The sequence below is a fragment of the Osmia bicornis genome, chromosome 12 (genome assembly GCF_907164935.1).
Source record: "Osmia bicornis bicornis chromosome 12, iOsmBic2.1, whole genome shotgun sequence".
Classification (NCBI taxonomy): domain Eukaryota; kingdom Metazoa; phylum Arthropoda; class Insecta; order Hymenoptera; family Megachilidae; genus Osmia; species Osmia bicornis.
In genome coordinates this window covers 6,671,112-6,686,185 of record NC_060227.1, presented here as the reverse complement: position 1 = coordinate 6,686,185, position 15,074 = coordinate 6,671,112, and the positions used below count along the sequence as shown (strand labels likewise).

Sequence of the window (15,074 nt, the reverse complement as noted above, 5' to 3'; positions counted from 1 at the left end):
ACGAGCAAATTCGTAATGGGCCGTGGGATCGACTCGATGGATCCTCGTTGTTCGACGTCATTATGCGCTCCACGTCCGTGCTCAATCGGTAATTGCAGCAAAGACGAACGACACTGACGCGATTCTCCGAGCCCTAATCCACCGCGTTCGTTGGTACGCCACGATATTTCGACGCGATTCCGATCGTACACCTTTCCTTTTTCTACGTTTCACTATCATTCCATCCCATAACACCATATCTATGCGGATCAAAGTAATTTTACACCTCAAAATCATACCTAACAAACGTACCTCGTTAACATCCTCAGAGGCTATCAAATAAAAATGCATATTGCAGCATAAAATAAGATACTTTAAAAGATTTCATCCCCTAAGTATAGTTACCTCAAGTGGGCAACTTGTAACGCAACTTTTCATTGATAATGATATAAATGACAATATATGCAAAATATACGACGCGTTAAGCGTTAAATTAAAATATTCAAGCGATTTCTTACATTCGAGCTCGCGGAAGATTGATAATTAGAGCTTCGGGCGAGATAAGTATCACCATCAGGATCGGTGATGAAAATTTATGTTAACCATAACGATACCTCGGTGTCTCGGTTGCAAAGGAGAAACGATTCGTATGAAAGAAAAGGAAGGATGAATGAACGTTATCGACGAAATCTTCGCCGCAAGAAATTGAATCGCGTCCGGGGTTTATCGAAAAGCCCAAAACCGGCGTGAGAGCGCAATTTACGTATAAAGATGGTATGTAAAGTATCGGTGGTAGGACCGTTAACGATGTCGTTCGACTTACTTGTAAGATCCGTGAATGTTCTTGCAGGAGCCGTGTCTGCATGGGTTCCTGTCGCATTCGTCGATGTCGTCCGCGCAATTCGGCCCCGTAAAGCCGGGTGCACACGTGCACTTGTAGCTGTCCTCCAACGAACGACACTCGGCCCCGTTTCGACAGGGCGACGAGGCGCAGTGGTCTTGCCGTTCGCAGTGTTCCCCTGTAACAGAAGCAACAAGAGAAATGCGGCGTGCCGGCTGTCCCAAGCTTTAACCGCGAAAACATGCTGCATCCTATCGTTTAAGAATCTCGCTCGACCGATCCTTTATAAATCAAATCGCGAGAAAATCCTGCCGTCGCGCCTACTTTCTTCTTTTATTAGCAAGGAAATAAGGTTTTCCGACTCGATAAAAAATATTTTCCCCAACGAAGTACGATTAAATTTGCAAGGCTGTTCTTCGACCAACCCCTTCCCCTCGTAGACGATGCACTTCAAAAATGACCCAGCTATATAGGAACCCTATCCTTGAGTCGCTGGCTAACGTAGATAAATGAAGATTCAGCAGCTGGTGCTGAAGAGGTCGCAGGAAGAATAGAAGGGGAGCAGAAGGAAGGAAGAAGAATGATAGGGGTGAGTTTTGCCCTTGATCTGCTGCTGGACTCGTTACGAAGAGCTCACCCTGTTTGGGGTTAAGAATCGAAACCGAACATATGTCCATTGAAATAAAAAAAAAATGTGCAGATGTTAATTTAAAAACTCATACCAAGGACAATTACAAAAGTAAATAAATCAATCATTGTCGATCACTTTAATGGAAATGGACGTTGTCTCGCGTTTTTTTTGAGCATCTCATCGATAAAGATCACAGCAAGGACAAGGATAAATTAGCTCGACGGTGATCTCCTTCCCTTGGGAAGATATCGTTTAAAATGGCGGTGACCACATCTTCCTGTCTACCTAACGTCCCATCCCTGCTTTCTTCAGCGTCACTGATTAGTGGAACTAATTACCCGAGTGGCTACTCGCTTCCTTGGATCTCAGATGTCTTTGCTCCTTGATCCTGTGCTCCCGTGTAGCTATGAGCCAACGGTGCTCACTTAATTAAAATTAAATCATCGAGTAGCTAAGAAATTTTTACGACCATGTTCCTTGATGCACATTGCATTTTAAAAGAATAAAATGAATGTATTTATATATTGGAACGTAGCAATAAATTTACCTATTAAAAGTATAGAAAGTAGTGAGGGAATGGTTGAAAAGAGGTGAAAATGTAATTGTAAAGGTGAGAACCACTGGACCAAAGGTACCGCCACAGCGAAATGCCGCATTGCTCTCCGCCAATTATCCAGCTGGCACAAACTTCTCTCTTTCTTAACCGATTCCCTTCCGTTTCTTTCTTTATCTACCCTTTCCCTTCGGAATCCCGTTGCTCTTCGATTTATTTGTCAAGGGAGCACGCGCTCCCTCGCGTTTAAACGCGGTCCGTGAAAAAATCCTCATTTAGATTCGTTAGCCACTTCCGCGAGCCAAACAAATTCGCGCATGCCAATCCGACCCGATTTCGAAAGATGGAAAGTTTAATATCATGACATAAAAATGTTACAAAATCTCACATATGATATATCAAATTAAAGCTTAAGATTTGAGGAAAATCACTATACGGAACCCTCGTTAATATTTTTCATTTAAAATGCTTGGTCACCGGTGAATTTGTTTAATACCATTTGATGACAGAAAAGTATCACGCGAACCAACATCCTGTTAGAGTATAAAACAATGAGAACAAGCGTGATTACCTCACGCTTTTTATCTTTACATCTATCGTTTAGCCTTGCCACCAAACCCACGTGAATCTATGGAACTTGTTACCTAGATAACTAAAACGTCAGTCATTTAATATTGCACCCATAAACTCACGTACGTCCTCCTTTTTTTCTTCCTTTAGTTATTAAGTACCGTGATTGTTAGATACATTTTACGAGCAAAAAATTATTCGTACGATCTATGCAACAAAATTGCTTTGCGATGCTTGGAACAATGATGTTTAACCGTTTCGGTGCATGTTAAAATAAAAAAGCGTGATAGAATAATCTTCAAACGTTATAACTGGTTATGCCAAGATCCTCGAAGCCGACCTATAAAATTCGTAACCGTATATTCGCAGGATCCTCGCAAACGCGGAATAACTTTAACCGGATGCTGGCAAAATATTTTAGATTCTTCTACATCGAACGACTCGGTATTTCCTGGCGAAAGCGAAGATATCGTAACGGGTCAACGACTCAATTATACGTGCGACTCTTTCCACCGATAAAATCTCGCATTTCGGTACTCGCAGATTTTAGCGACTTCATTTAACAGCGGATAAGGATCCTCTCGTAAATCGACGATTTTTATCTCGAGCGAGCTTCTTCGAAGCTCAACCCTTTAGCCGCGAACCAAGTGCATATGTGCATGATACGAACGTTAAAAACTTTTTTTCATTAACTCAGCGATTAACGAGAACGTGTCCACGGCTAAAGGATGGAAGATCGAATTAAGGAAAATCTTACCTGTATATCCGGTGGCACAGGTGCAAACGTATTCGCGCAACGATTTTAAATTGCAAGTGGCTCCATTCAGACACGGCGATGAGTCGCATGCATTTTCAATCGGTATCTCGCACAGGCTTGCAGTAAATCCGACGGGACATGAACAGGTGAACGACGGCGTTCCACCCCCGACGCTTTCCTTCACCCTGCACGAACCACCGTTCTGACAACGTGGACCCGTGTGACAGGGGTTCAGGTGTTGACAATACTCTCCCACGTATTTCGATGTACAGCTGGAACAAGGAAAAAAATTGCACAGATTAGTGTTGAGAAAAGTATCCATCTTTGGTGAATCAAGTTCTGTCGTAAAAGATCAAATATTTTCGGATCGTTAAATTTCTATGACAAATTAAAGACAGGGTTAAAATTGCTTGTAAATTCTCGCTCCAACTGGGCGGTCTCTAGCAGGCCTTTAATGCCTTCTTGCAAAATGGAACGATGATCGTGTTGCGGTCAAGGCTTCCACGAAAGGTCCGGAAAACGGAAGACCTCGAATTCTTTGTGGCCGTTCTCCAACACGTATTATTACATTCTCTCCGAGTGTGTATCTAAAAATGGCCTAGTACGATTGTGGAATTACGAGAAACTGGCCGGGATCATTTTTCTAAACATCCTACACCTTCGAAACGGACCGTTCAGGGAAACGTTTTCACCCCTTTGCGAATTGCACGCTCGAAACTCCGTTCTCTCAAGCTTCTAATTAAACCTCTTCTTTAGTATCTCGCGTAATCGCTCGCTTCCGTCCGCCATGGCTAACAATCCGCGCAGTCTCCTATAAAATGTTATAAAATCTCGCGGGTAATTTGAAGGGAAACCGCAAAATGCTGGAAGATCTGTCTACGAGGTCGTTGACCGAGCTTCGGAATAATAGGGATGCCGAAGAAAAGCTACTTTCTAATGCTTTCTAATGATCCTCGGGGTTCGGGGACCCGTATTCAACTACCCTGTTGATCATCTTCAGCTGTTGAAGAGGAGATCAATGAAAAGAAATTTCTATGATATTTCCTTAGAAGCGACGATGCAACTTCTGCATCCTGTACTATGCACCCAATGCAACTGTTAATGCATTGTGTTGTAAAGAAGATGTTCCTTTAAATATAATCTAATTATTGCTTTTTTCTTTTTTACGTTTGAAAAAATAAATTAAAAATTCTTGGAATAAAAAAATACATAAATTAATCTTGAAATTTCATTAGAATCGATTAGTTCAACGGGGTTAAAGATGAACCAATGATGTCGAAAATGTTGTTAATAGGTAGGTAAAGTGAAACGAGTATTCCAATTTCCCATCCCCTATCTTTTCCCATTTCATTGGAACAAGGGAAGAGAGTCGGATGCCGACACCGTGATACCTACGAAGCTTTCTTGACTTCATGGTTAGAATAAAAGTCCGGCAACGATGGCCGCGGCAGGAACGAGCTAAAGACAAGAACGGATCGGCGTCCATTGTCGAAGGCACAGCTGGTTTCCGAGTTACTTTACGCAGCTCCATTCCGGCTTCTTCTTCTTCTTCTTCTTCTTCTTCTTCTTCTCCTGGCAAGGATATCGCGGTGCACATGCGAGCGCATAGAAAGCTGTAGCCGGTATCTCTATAAACGGAAGCGACGATTCCACGGCCATTATTTGCCGGCAGCGAGTTTCTTCGCGACTACCGGTGTCGGTAGGCCGCGTTGAGCACCATCGGCTGGATTTATTGACTTCTATCTGTGAATATTCCCTTCTAAGCAAACCAGGGACGTAACGAGCACCATGCGGTGCCAGCAGTGTCGCATGGGGAAAGGACTTGTACTCGTGTACCTCCCGCCGGATCTATTATTTCAGAAGGATGCGACCAGCCCGCGAACCTGTATTTTTCAGCCCGAAGCACGGATTTTTAATATCAAGACAACGATGCCTGTCAAAATGACGAATTTCAATGGGAATCATTAACCCCTTCGCTAATAAGGGCTGATTTTCACAATTCTTCTGCGACAGAATATGAATACGTGTTGCTTATATAATAAATACGTGGAAGGTTGAATGTTTATACGCTGTTCTGCGAACCAGTACGAATGCAATCATCTCGCCTTGATACCGTGTCAAGTACACTGTAATTATACTATCGTGTGCGCGTTGCTCTGTGAAAGCGGACGGTAATTTTATTAACGAATCTAGGACGGGCAATGATTCTGTCTTTTACAGCAGTACTTTGAAATTGAAATATTTTTGAAATTTGTCTTTTAAGATCGCTCCAATCGTGTATACCTGCCGTATATTCCCTGACGGGAAATTATCTCTGGAAATCAAGGACCACCAAGGTACCAGGGTTACTCGCAGCTACGCTACTGCCGTTGCTTCGCGTGTATTCATCAGCACACGCGAATATGATTGCATCAAAGAGTGGTGTGTACGCGCAGCATGTATCAATCAGAGGCTTCACGGGCAGTAAAGTTCCGTCCAGTAGCGTCATCATTCTGCTTTGTTGGCTGGCCGGGATCAACGTTGTTTAAAAGAAGACGAAACGAAAGCCACTTTATGGCTGACCATTCTCTCCGGTAATGGGCGGCTCCACGACACGCTCCGACATTTATTCCGCTCCGCGTGCGTGCACGTAACGCGTATCAATCGCGATCTACGAGGTCCGAATGTGTACGCTCCTTTAGTTTTATCTTATCCTAGCGAAATCAGAGATCCACCGTGAAACTATGCCGGGATATTGAAGAATAAAATTTTTAACTAAGAAATTATCATCTCGAAGCTTAGATTTCAATCTTGAATGAATCTTCGGGTGCCATCTTTACGGTTGCATTAAATATCCCTGATTATTCCGTTGCGAACGGTTTTATCTAGCCTCGGAGGCGCAGAAAAATGAACGTCGACGGTAAAGGATCGCGCTGAGCGTATGATCCAGGTGTTCTTCCAGCTCGTTTCTAGCTGGGATTCTCGCCGTTCGAGTTTCTATATGTGGCGAGAGACGCGGTGCAGTCTGTAAGAATCGATCGTAGGCTGCGGGCAAGAAGATCTCGCCAAAGGACGACTTGTATTTTGCCGCAAAAATCGTTACCAGGAGTCTGGCTGATCGGTCTGTAAACATTCGCGTGGAATGTCGCGGAGCGACGTGTCGCTGTCGTTCTCTTTTCCTCGACAAAGAATCGAGCGCGGTGAATTATGCCGGGGACACGATGAATAGCACTCGATAGCTCAACCATTTTACCTTCGAGTTTTGCGGAAAAATGGCCGACAGGCGCGTACTTACACGCCGCAAAAAGCCCCGTCGAGTGTTCGAGATCGTGTTTATCCCGATACTCCTGTTTCCGATGCACGGAATTCTGTGTGATTTTATTTTCAACCTCCCTGCACTTGGGTAATCTTTAATTCTATATTTTGTCAAGTTCGTGAGAAACGTTTGTCTAGAATAAACGAAGTGGCCATAAAGTTGAGTCGTTTTTTCTGTACGAACCTACGCCATGAGACATCAGTTTCAAACAGAGACCGAATCGTTCAACGAACAGGATATTTTGGAAGAAAGGAAGAAGACGATCGAGTGTTAATTCTATCTTAAAGAATTTACAACAAGCAATAAATTCGTAGAGGTTGAGAATTCTAATAGGATAAAAAGCACTTTGATGTATCACATTTCTAACGATAAGAAGACATCTTTACAACATCTTCATCGGAATGTCGAAGGAAAATATTTGCAATACGAGAGTGGAGAACTTCGAATAATAGAAACTGATCGAGGCTGTTTTCTGTGTTCGCATTACACGCGAATCTGATCGGGTATCGAAAGCGAGTCGTGCGATTTCAATTATCGTTTGTTATTGTCAGTGATGAGGAGGCTGTATGGTTGGGCTCGAAGCTTGATAAATCGATCGGCATACAGTCGATCGAGATCTCGAAGAGCAGCACACCCTCATCGACGAGGAGTATTTGCAGATCTCAACGAGCTACAGACCCTCGTATCAATTCGCATTTCAATGCAAATTGCTCGCAACTAATTCCAGCATGAAATAGCGAATGTTATTGCATAAAAAGAGAAGCATTGAAAATATTTACTGTTCCATACCGGGAATATATCGAATTTGTAATTAAGATGAATAATAAAAACGAATAGAGCATCGTTATTAATTTTATTCGCTATAAATGTTTATCCTTCTCCCTCGATTATCTCCTTAAAAAGCGATGGTATTCGTTAGATCGCGCAACTCGTTAGACTTTTTATCGTCCTAATTTAAAAGAGACGGATACAATTTCGTGACATTCCTCAACGCAAAATGGTCCCGAACGGCATACAACGGAGGGAATGTGTTTCGTTTCACGAAGCAGCTCCCCTAATGTCGCTAGTTAATTGCGACAGCGTTCGGTTACAAAGTTAGTTAACGTTTTAATGTTCTAAACCTGGGGTTTAGGGTTTCACCGAGCCTTATTCCATGGAACGTTGCCGTCTAGAATACTATCTAATCGGGAAACGGAAAATGTTGAAAATATCTCAGGAAACTTGATATTAGATAAATAAAATCTAGCTAAGATATCCAGTTAAGAATCACGATCAACATTTATTTCTAATCGAAACGAATAAAATGAAAACTAAATTAGCGCTAAACGGTAGCTCACAATTAATTATCGCGTCTTATATTCGAGCATGATCCTTTTGACGAAACGAAGCAACTCGGAAGATGTTAGGAGGCGCTAATTCATAAGGCAAAGAAACCTTCGTGGGTTGTTCAACCGATTTATTTTTAGTATCTAATGCGTTATGATATCCCATAGGCAGGTTCTAAATGGTCAGTAAAATATGAACCTGGGAAATCCGATGGACAAATAGTTTCGGGTAAACGTCGACAGGTGCATCCACGCGGCGAAACGAGTATCATCGAACAGTTTCATAATTAGCGACTGAATTTTTGCCACTTTCGTTTCGCGAAACAAGACAATTAAGACGACGTCGATGAATCATCTCGTTACGTGGGAGTGCAAACTGTGCGACGGTTCCATGTCAATTTCTCTTCCTAGTTCGTCGCTTCTCGTTCACACGATAAGTTGGACGGAAAACACTGTTCACAGATATTTCGTTCCCTTCGGACACGTGTCGGATACGCGATGAATAAATAAAATAATTCGTGGACGAAGCTAAAACGCAATGTCTTTGTTTCTTGAAGAAAAATGAAATAAATGGAAATAACAGTCAGGAGTGATAATTTTCTTTTTTTGTAGTTAATACAATATAAATTCCCCAAAGCTTTCGTTACACCATAGAAGGTGCAGCAGAAGTGACGACCGTTCGCAGCCAATTAATAAGACGCGTTCGTCCAGTGGCAACTTTGAAAGGGTGAAAAGATCAATATCCGCAATTTTCGCGAATTTATCGCGACGTATCGCCCGGAAATTAACGGATCCCCTGCCGAAATTGCCTCGTAAATCGACGTCGCTCACCCTTCCCGCCTTTCTGCCGTCTCTTTCTTCTTACGGGACATGACGAATGGCCGCGAGATTTTTGCGGCACGCTATCTAAACGAGCATCTGAAATTGCGCGAAGCGTTAAAGGACCAGCCTTTGCCGATCGTTCGATGTTTAATTGGGCAAGAAATACCGGTCAGAATCTTCGGGAAACTCCAAAGACAACTTATAAGCTTCGATATTAATGAATATCATCTTTATTTATCTCCGAATTTCTCGTTTTGCAATATCTTAGAACTCCTAATGGGAATCGCAATATTTCGTGAATAAAGATTACCAGTTCGATAAAAGTCGTCCGGTTTGCTAGAGACGGAGAAACGCGAAACAAGGGGGAGAGATGGGAGAAAATGAAAAATACAAAATGGACTACCGTCATCCCTGGCCGATAATGCGCGGCACTTAGCGCTAAAATGGCAGCCTCCGGTGTCATTACGAATCGTCCACTTAGCCGGTAATAACATCGCCAGTCACAGACGAACGGAAAACGAAGCGCGAGCAAAACGAGCACCGGCATCGCAAATTGAGGATCTTGCGGAGAGAAGGATCCTCTTGCCGATTGTTTCTCGACAATTTCGCGACGATTTCTGAAATTGTGATCGTCGATCGTCCGAAACGTCGATCTCGGTTTCGCAATTTTCTCCTGGCTATAATAAAATACCCGCTATCTATTTCCCGATCGTATTCTATGAAATTCACACTGGATAATTATAAGAATTAATTTTCATCCCTTCTACCGGCAGAGTTCCGCGTTCGCCGAACAGCCGCAACGAAACAGAATGCTAAGGCGCGACAAAACGAGCACGATGAAGATTCATACAAGAAACGAGGGAGAACAAACAATGGTAACGACGTCTCTGTCCCTTGATCGTCTGGATTTGGGACCGGAACCATCAAATTCGAACGCGTTCGGCCGCAGCGAATTCCCCGACTTCTTTTGGCACGAGCTCGAATTACTTGAAGCTTGCAGGAAAAAAGTTTGAGAAGCGCAAGAAAGCAGGAGGAGGTGGACGAGAAGGAAGGAACGCGATGGAACGACGAGGAAACGAACAGGGAGAAAGAGGTAAAGGCAGCTGTTATTGCTGCCTCTTAAGCCCAAGCAACACGCTTGGTCGCTCCCATTAACCACTCGTCCGCTCTGGATATCGATGCTTCTTTTCACCTCCCCCTCCTTTTATTGTACCACAACAGTTTTTCCAACCACCACGCCAATTGCGTTTCTCCTTCGCGAACCATTTCGGCGAAACCACCATCATTTTTCGACACTGGTCCATCCGTCACACGCGGTGTCGTCGATAACGCCATTGAATTTATGCGACCCATCATGGAACACGTCCGAGTAATCCTTCCAATTGATATGCAATTTGGAAGTCTTACGGGAGCGATCGAAGATTCTCAGCCGATCGAATTGCATGAAAATTTCCGAGTCTGAAATAGTAATTTTATCACCTCCCTAATTCGTCGTTACGCGAGAACGATCAAACAGCTGGTTTTTCCATAAAAACTCGAACCAGTTGTCGAGCTGAAAATTCGCACGCACGTATCAAGAGCAAATCGCGGGATAATCAAGGTGTCGCAATTAGTTGCCCTCTCAACGACGTGTGAAAATGCGTTCACTCGGTTCGCTTGATTTTCAGCTTTCGATTCTCGTTCATGAAGCAATCCGCCAGTTGTTTACGAGATTAAATCGGTGGACAGGTTCTCGGTTAACTGGATGCGTAACTGAAATTGCAAAATCCTGGCTCGCGGACCGGTCACTTATTTAATATGCAAATGAATAAATTACGCCGGCTCATAAATTAACGTTCGAACGGCGTATCGAAATCGACAGGCTGATCTGAAAATCTTCGCTCCGAATCGACAGGCTACAATCACCGTACCGATACTCTGTCCAGATCTTAACCCTTTTATTACGCGACAGTGAAAGGCTACCAGTTGAAGTTCCAAATATGGCAACAAGTTACAAGGATATTAAAACTATGTATCGAAAAGATGAAAAGTAAAATAAAATCTCAAAGGGTTGAGCTATTCATCATATTTTTAACGCGAAAGAACGATCGCAAATAAAGTTAAAAATAAGGATCGATGTACCAGAGGGAAGGAACGAAATCTGTCCGGTCGTGGTATCGCGAAAACTCATCTCCATGTTGGTCCCGCAAAATGATAGAGAAGAGACAGTGGTCCAAGCACCGACATCAGCATCACGACTGCCACCACCATCACAGGCAGCACCATCAGCATCTCGCCATCACCACCCACCATCAATGGACCGAGGACCGCCCGTGCTGGGTCCATTAGTGTCTCGGCTTGTAATTTGCCGCGCCGAATGTTAATGGACTCGTTCTTTCTCTCTCATTCTCCATAGCACTTTTTTCCCTCCCTTGAAAACGTACGCTTCTCTCGCTGGTCCGTCATCGACGGACCGTTTCGTAATCGGTCGAATAGGCTAGCTAGTGCGCGACGGGAGCGCAAGCACCGTTCTCCAAGATCTAGAAGCGTGTAATTAGCCCGGGACACTGATCGCAGCTGAGACTCGTGAGGAGCGCTAATTAAGAAACGGCACCGTAATACGGTCGTCGAATTAGCATCCATTAAGAGCGCGATCGTCACCGACAGAAAACCGGGTAAGGTGTAGGAGGAGGTAGAGGAACACTCGACAGAGGGGAACGGTAGGAGGGAGGAGAGAGGGTCATCCGAGCCGGATCGTCGAATAATTAAGGGTCAACGGACGCGATCAATTAAGGGTCGAGATAAGAATCCGAGGGAGTCGAAAGATGTCGCGATTCGATCGTGACCGCTCGTTGACCAACGTGTAAGGGACGATCGGACCCTGGCGATCCGGGCATACTTCTTGATTGAGCAATCGACGCTGCGTGTTAATTGAACTTGTTCCCGATTCATAGATACCTTCTTCCTTTTTTCTTTTTTTTTTCGAAGAATACCTCTTTAGGTTTGAGCTTCTTCTTTAAATAAGCAAACGAAAACTAAGCTGTGATTTTGTACCTTTTTAAAATTTTCCTAAGTATCTAAATACTCTTTTGAAAAGTCAAAAGAAACAAACGTGTCACCGTGTACGATATTGATGTTCGACGAGCAAACACTTTAACGTTCCAAGCACGTGTCGCTTCGTGATCGATTCATTACACAAGCAAGAAGAACAAAAGAACAGGCGTCCGATTTCGTTGACAGGATCGATGTCCATTCGGTATTCAAAACGAGGACAACCGAAAGAATCCATTGAGGAATAGAGCGGCGGATAAGGCAGCGAAGAGGCTTTCATGAATGAGGAGGTGGTAAGAGCCGAGTAAAGCTTCCCACGTGGATAAAATGACTGCGGGCTTAGGGGTTGATCTGTTCAACGAGGGAGACTGTGGTCCATAAACACGCGGTGGACAACCCTTGTTTGCCTGAATATCGTGTTACCTAAAAGGCCAACGAACCTTCGTTACCTTCTAATTAAAATCAAATAATTAACCACTATCCGAATACGATCCTTAGAATTTCATACGATTCAAAAGCTCTAAGTAAAAATAACACCAACTTCGTGATCCCTAGAATTACAACCAACCCTTTGGCTAATAATTCTAACAAATCTATAATGCTTAATTAATCTCGAGACAAAAAGCAACGGAATGTCCCTTTCGATGAACATCTTCCGAGGAGTTGACGAGCAAGGATTACCGCGGTATTTTTCGAAGACATCATGGATCGAATGAAAGTGGAAACAGAGGAAAAGGAAGAACCGATGCGTGTTCCCATGAGCGTGGAACGACGTGTCAATGTGCTCTGCGGTTTTTGAAACGCAACACTCGGCCGGTCCACTGCGGTCGCCGATCGTAAACGCGAGCTCGTCGGCGTTCACCGCGATCGCCACCAGCACCTATCGTGCTTTCAAAGAAAAAACAGCCGACGGGGCCATCTTTTTTTAACGCGCGAGTCGCGGTGATGTCGGCGACGATCGCGGTTCCAGCAACCCTTTACGTCCCCTCGCAGCTGCACGCTCGTGAAAATGAAAAACCGACGGCTTACATCATCGCCAGTCGAGCTGCAACCTGTTGTAACGTTGTAACATAGTAGAAGAAAATAAATATGAGCTATGCGAGACTTGATAAATTGCCAGAAACCTTCAACGAGTTCAAGACTCGTTGTTTGTTTTAACAATAAACGCCGTTTGAAGCTGAGTTTTTCGAGCATAAAGCAACACGTTTTTGTCGTTCGTCCTTGCCGTCAACGAGACCGACGAGGATCGGTGCCACATGTATCGCAAGAGTACGTCTGCTTTTAACCCGACCAAGTGTGAGAAGGTATGTAACACCGAGGGAAAAACCGTGCAGGGAAAGGTGGGCGAGTTTCTCACGGGGGTCCACGGTTTATTTTCAAACTCCCCCATACTCAAGGGGTTGTTCATTGATAAGCTAATAGGCTCATGATACGTCGTTAAGTCGAACATTCTGTGAACGGTCCGCTAATGGATGTACACTTCGAAACCATCTCCATTCGAGCTAACAGCATAAACGTGAGAGAAAAATTTCGTGTGAAAATCGTAATACCCTCCGCGCCTTCTATCAACGCTTCACGACCAAGCTTCACCGTCCGATGTTCTCCAGATTGCATAATGACGCCACTACCGCTAGTTTGTTTAATGCTTCTCGTTGCATAATGACAGTTGTAAAGCTTTCAAATATAATTTCTAACCATTTGGGAATAGGGTTTCAACGTTTCGGTAACATAGTTTTATTAGGGATCTAAAGACACACCGACGGTGTAGCGTGTTATTAAATATGGATTCGATTTTTTTTTCTCTTCATTCTAAGGGTCTCTTATTTCTCAATCGACCGATTCAACTGTGAATTAGGCAACGACTCGATGGCTAAGTAGTTCCATTAATTTCGAACGATGCGGGTCAGAATCCGGGGAATCAGAGGGTCGAAGGCGTTCAAGAGAGACAGAGGCGAAAACTCGGTTCGTTCGAAGGGGGATAATGATCGAAAAATCGTAAGGGATCTGGGTCGATCGACAAAAATATAGTGAAGAGGTTTCTAGAGGCCAATTAGACGGGAAGCTAGCTTGAATGGTAGTGAATGGTCGCGTCTGTCGGCCACGTGTGGCCGTTTACAAACTTGGAAGAATATGACCTTTTTCTACAGTAAACCGAGAAGAAGACTCTAGTTTTTAAATATGTAGATTGTTTATGCTTAAATTCTGATTTCGACGAATGTAATTAATTACAATGGAAAAATAAGCAATTTTGAAATTATCAAACATAATTTTAATCAAAGTAATTTGCATGTCTTCAATCATCAGCAAAGTCAGAAGCGGAAACGCGATCGCGGCGCCGTTGTAATCGTGCATTTCAGAACGAGCTGTAGCTGCAATAATCGTCTGGAAGAGGCGAAAAACGTGACAGAGAATTATTGCGACAGCAAAACGAGGAAGGGCCAAGTGGTTGCCACTCGTTTGCCGCCAAGTTCCGCGTGAACACGAAAATATTACCGAGTCAGCGTCGCGACGAATAGAAGACGGTCGCCGGTTTGCCGAGCACATGTCTTCCTCCGTCTCGCACCAAAGGGTTTAGCTGGTTAAAAAGTTGCAGGCAGAGTAAGATGGTAGGAAAAAAAAAGCGAAGAGAAAAGGAGACAAGAAGAAGCAGAAAAACGGGAAGAAGAAGAGAAGCAGGAGGAATGTCTGTCGCTAACAGGACACAAGCTGTATCGCTGACAGTTTACGACGATGGCGTTTGCATAGCGCCATGTGGCCGATGCCTTTTTCTTTCATTTTTCTTTCTCTTTCTCCCTTTTCCATCGCGGTATCTCTTTCGTAAAAAACCACCCTCTCGACCGCTTCACGCCGGAGCGTGGCAATGACATTTCCGTTTATCCCGCTTTACCATCGCCAGCTTCCCGACAAACAGGTCGTCCAAGTGTTTTCCTTCACCCTTATTCGTTTTTTCCCCGACACCGTTCATACGCGATCCGTATATCGTTTCCAGTTTCTTCCAACAGCACTTTTCTACCGACGATGAAAACACGAGGGGCTGATTTTTTTCTATTCTCGAAAGAAACTAATTTATGAAGATGCTCGGCATTTTTGTTTCATCATGATTAAAACAGGTAGATTCGTAGAATAAAAACGATGGATTTGGATAAAAATGAAGAATCCATTATTGCGGAATTTTTAAATTAAATAGAAAAGTTGTAAAAATGATCTATTTTCAAAATAACTGTGTGAAATCTTGAAGAAACCACTCTTCGTTCAGTTATGAATGCACGCG

General features: G+C 43.6%; 1 protein-coding gene across 1 annotated transcript in view; it reads right to left on the bottom strand.

Moving 5' to 3' along the window:
* Positions 1-15,074, bottom strand: part of LOC114871706 (neurogenic locus Notch protein) — a 161,052-nt gene that overhangs the window by 98,458 nt on the left and 47,520 nt on the right. Inside the window, exons 3-4 of the mRNA XM_029177932.2 lie at positions 3,332-3,603; positions 803-998 (exon numbers count right to left, since the gene is read on the bottom strand). Of these exons, the coding sequence (XP_029033765.1) occupies positions 803-998; positions 3,332-3,603 (468 nt within the window). The remainder of the gene's footprint in view (positions 1-802; positions 999-3,331; positions 3,604-15,074) is intronic.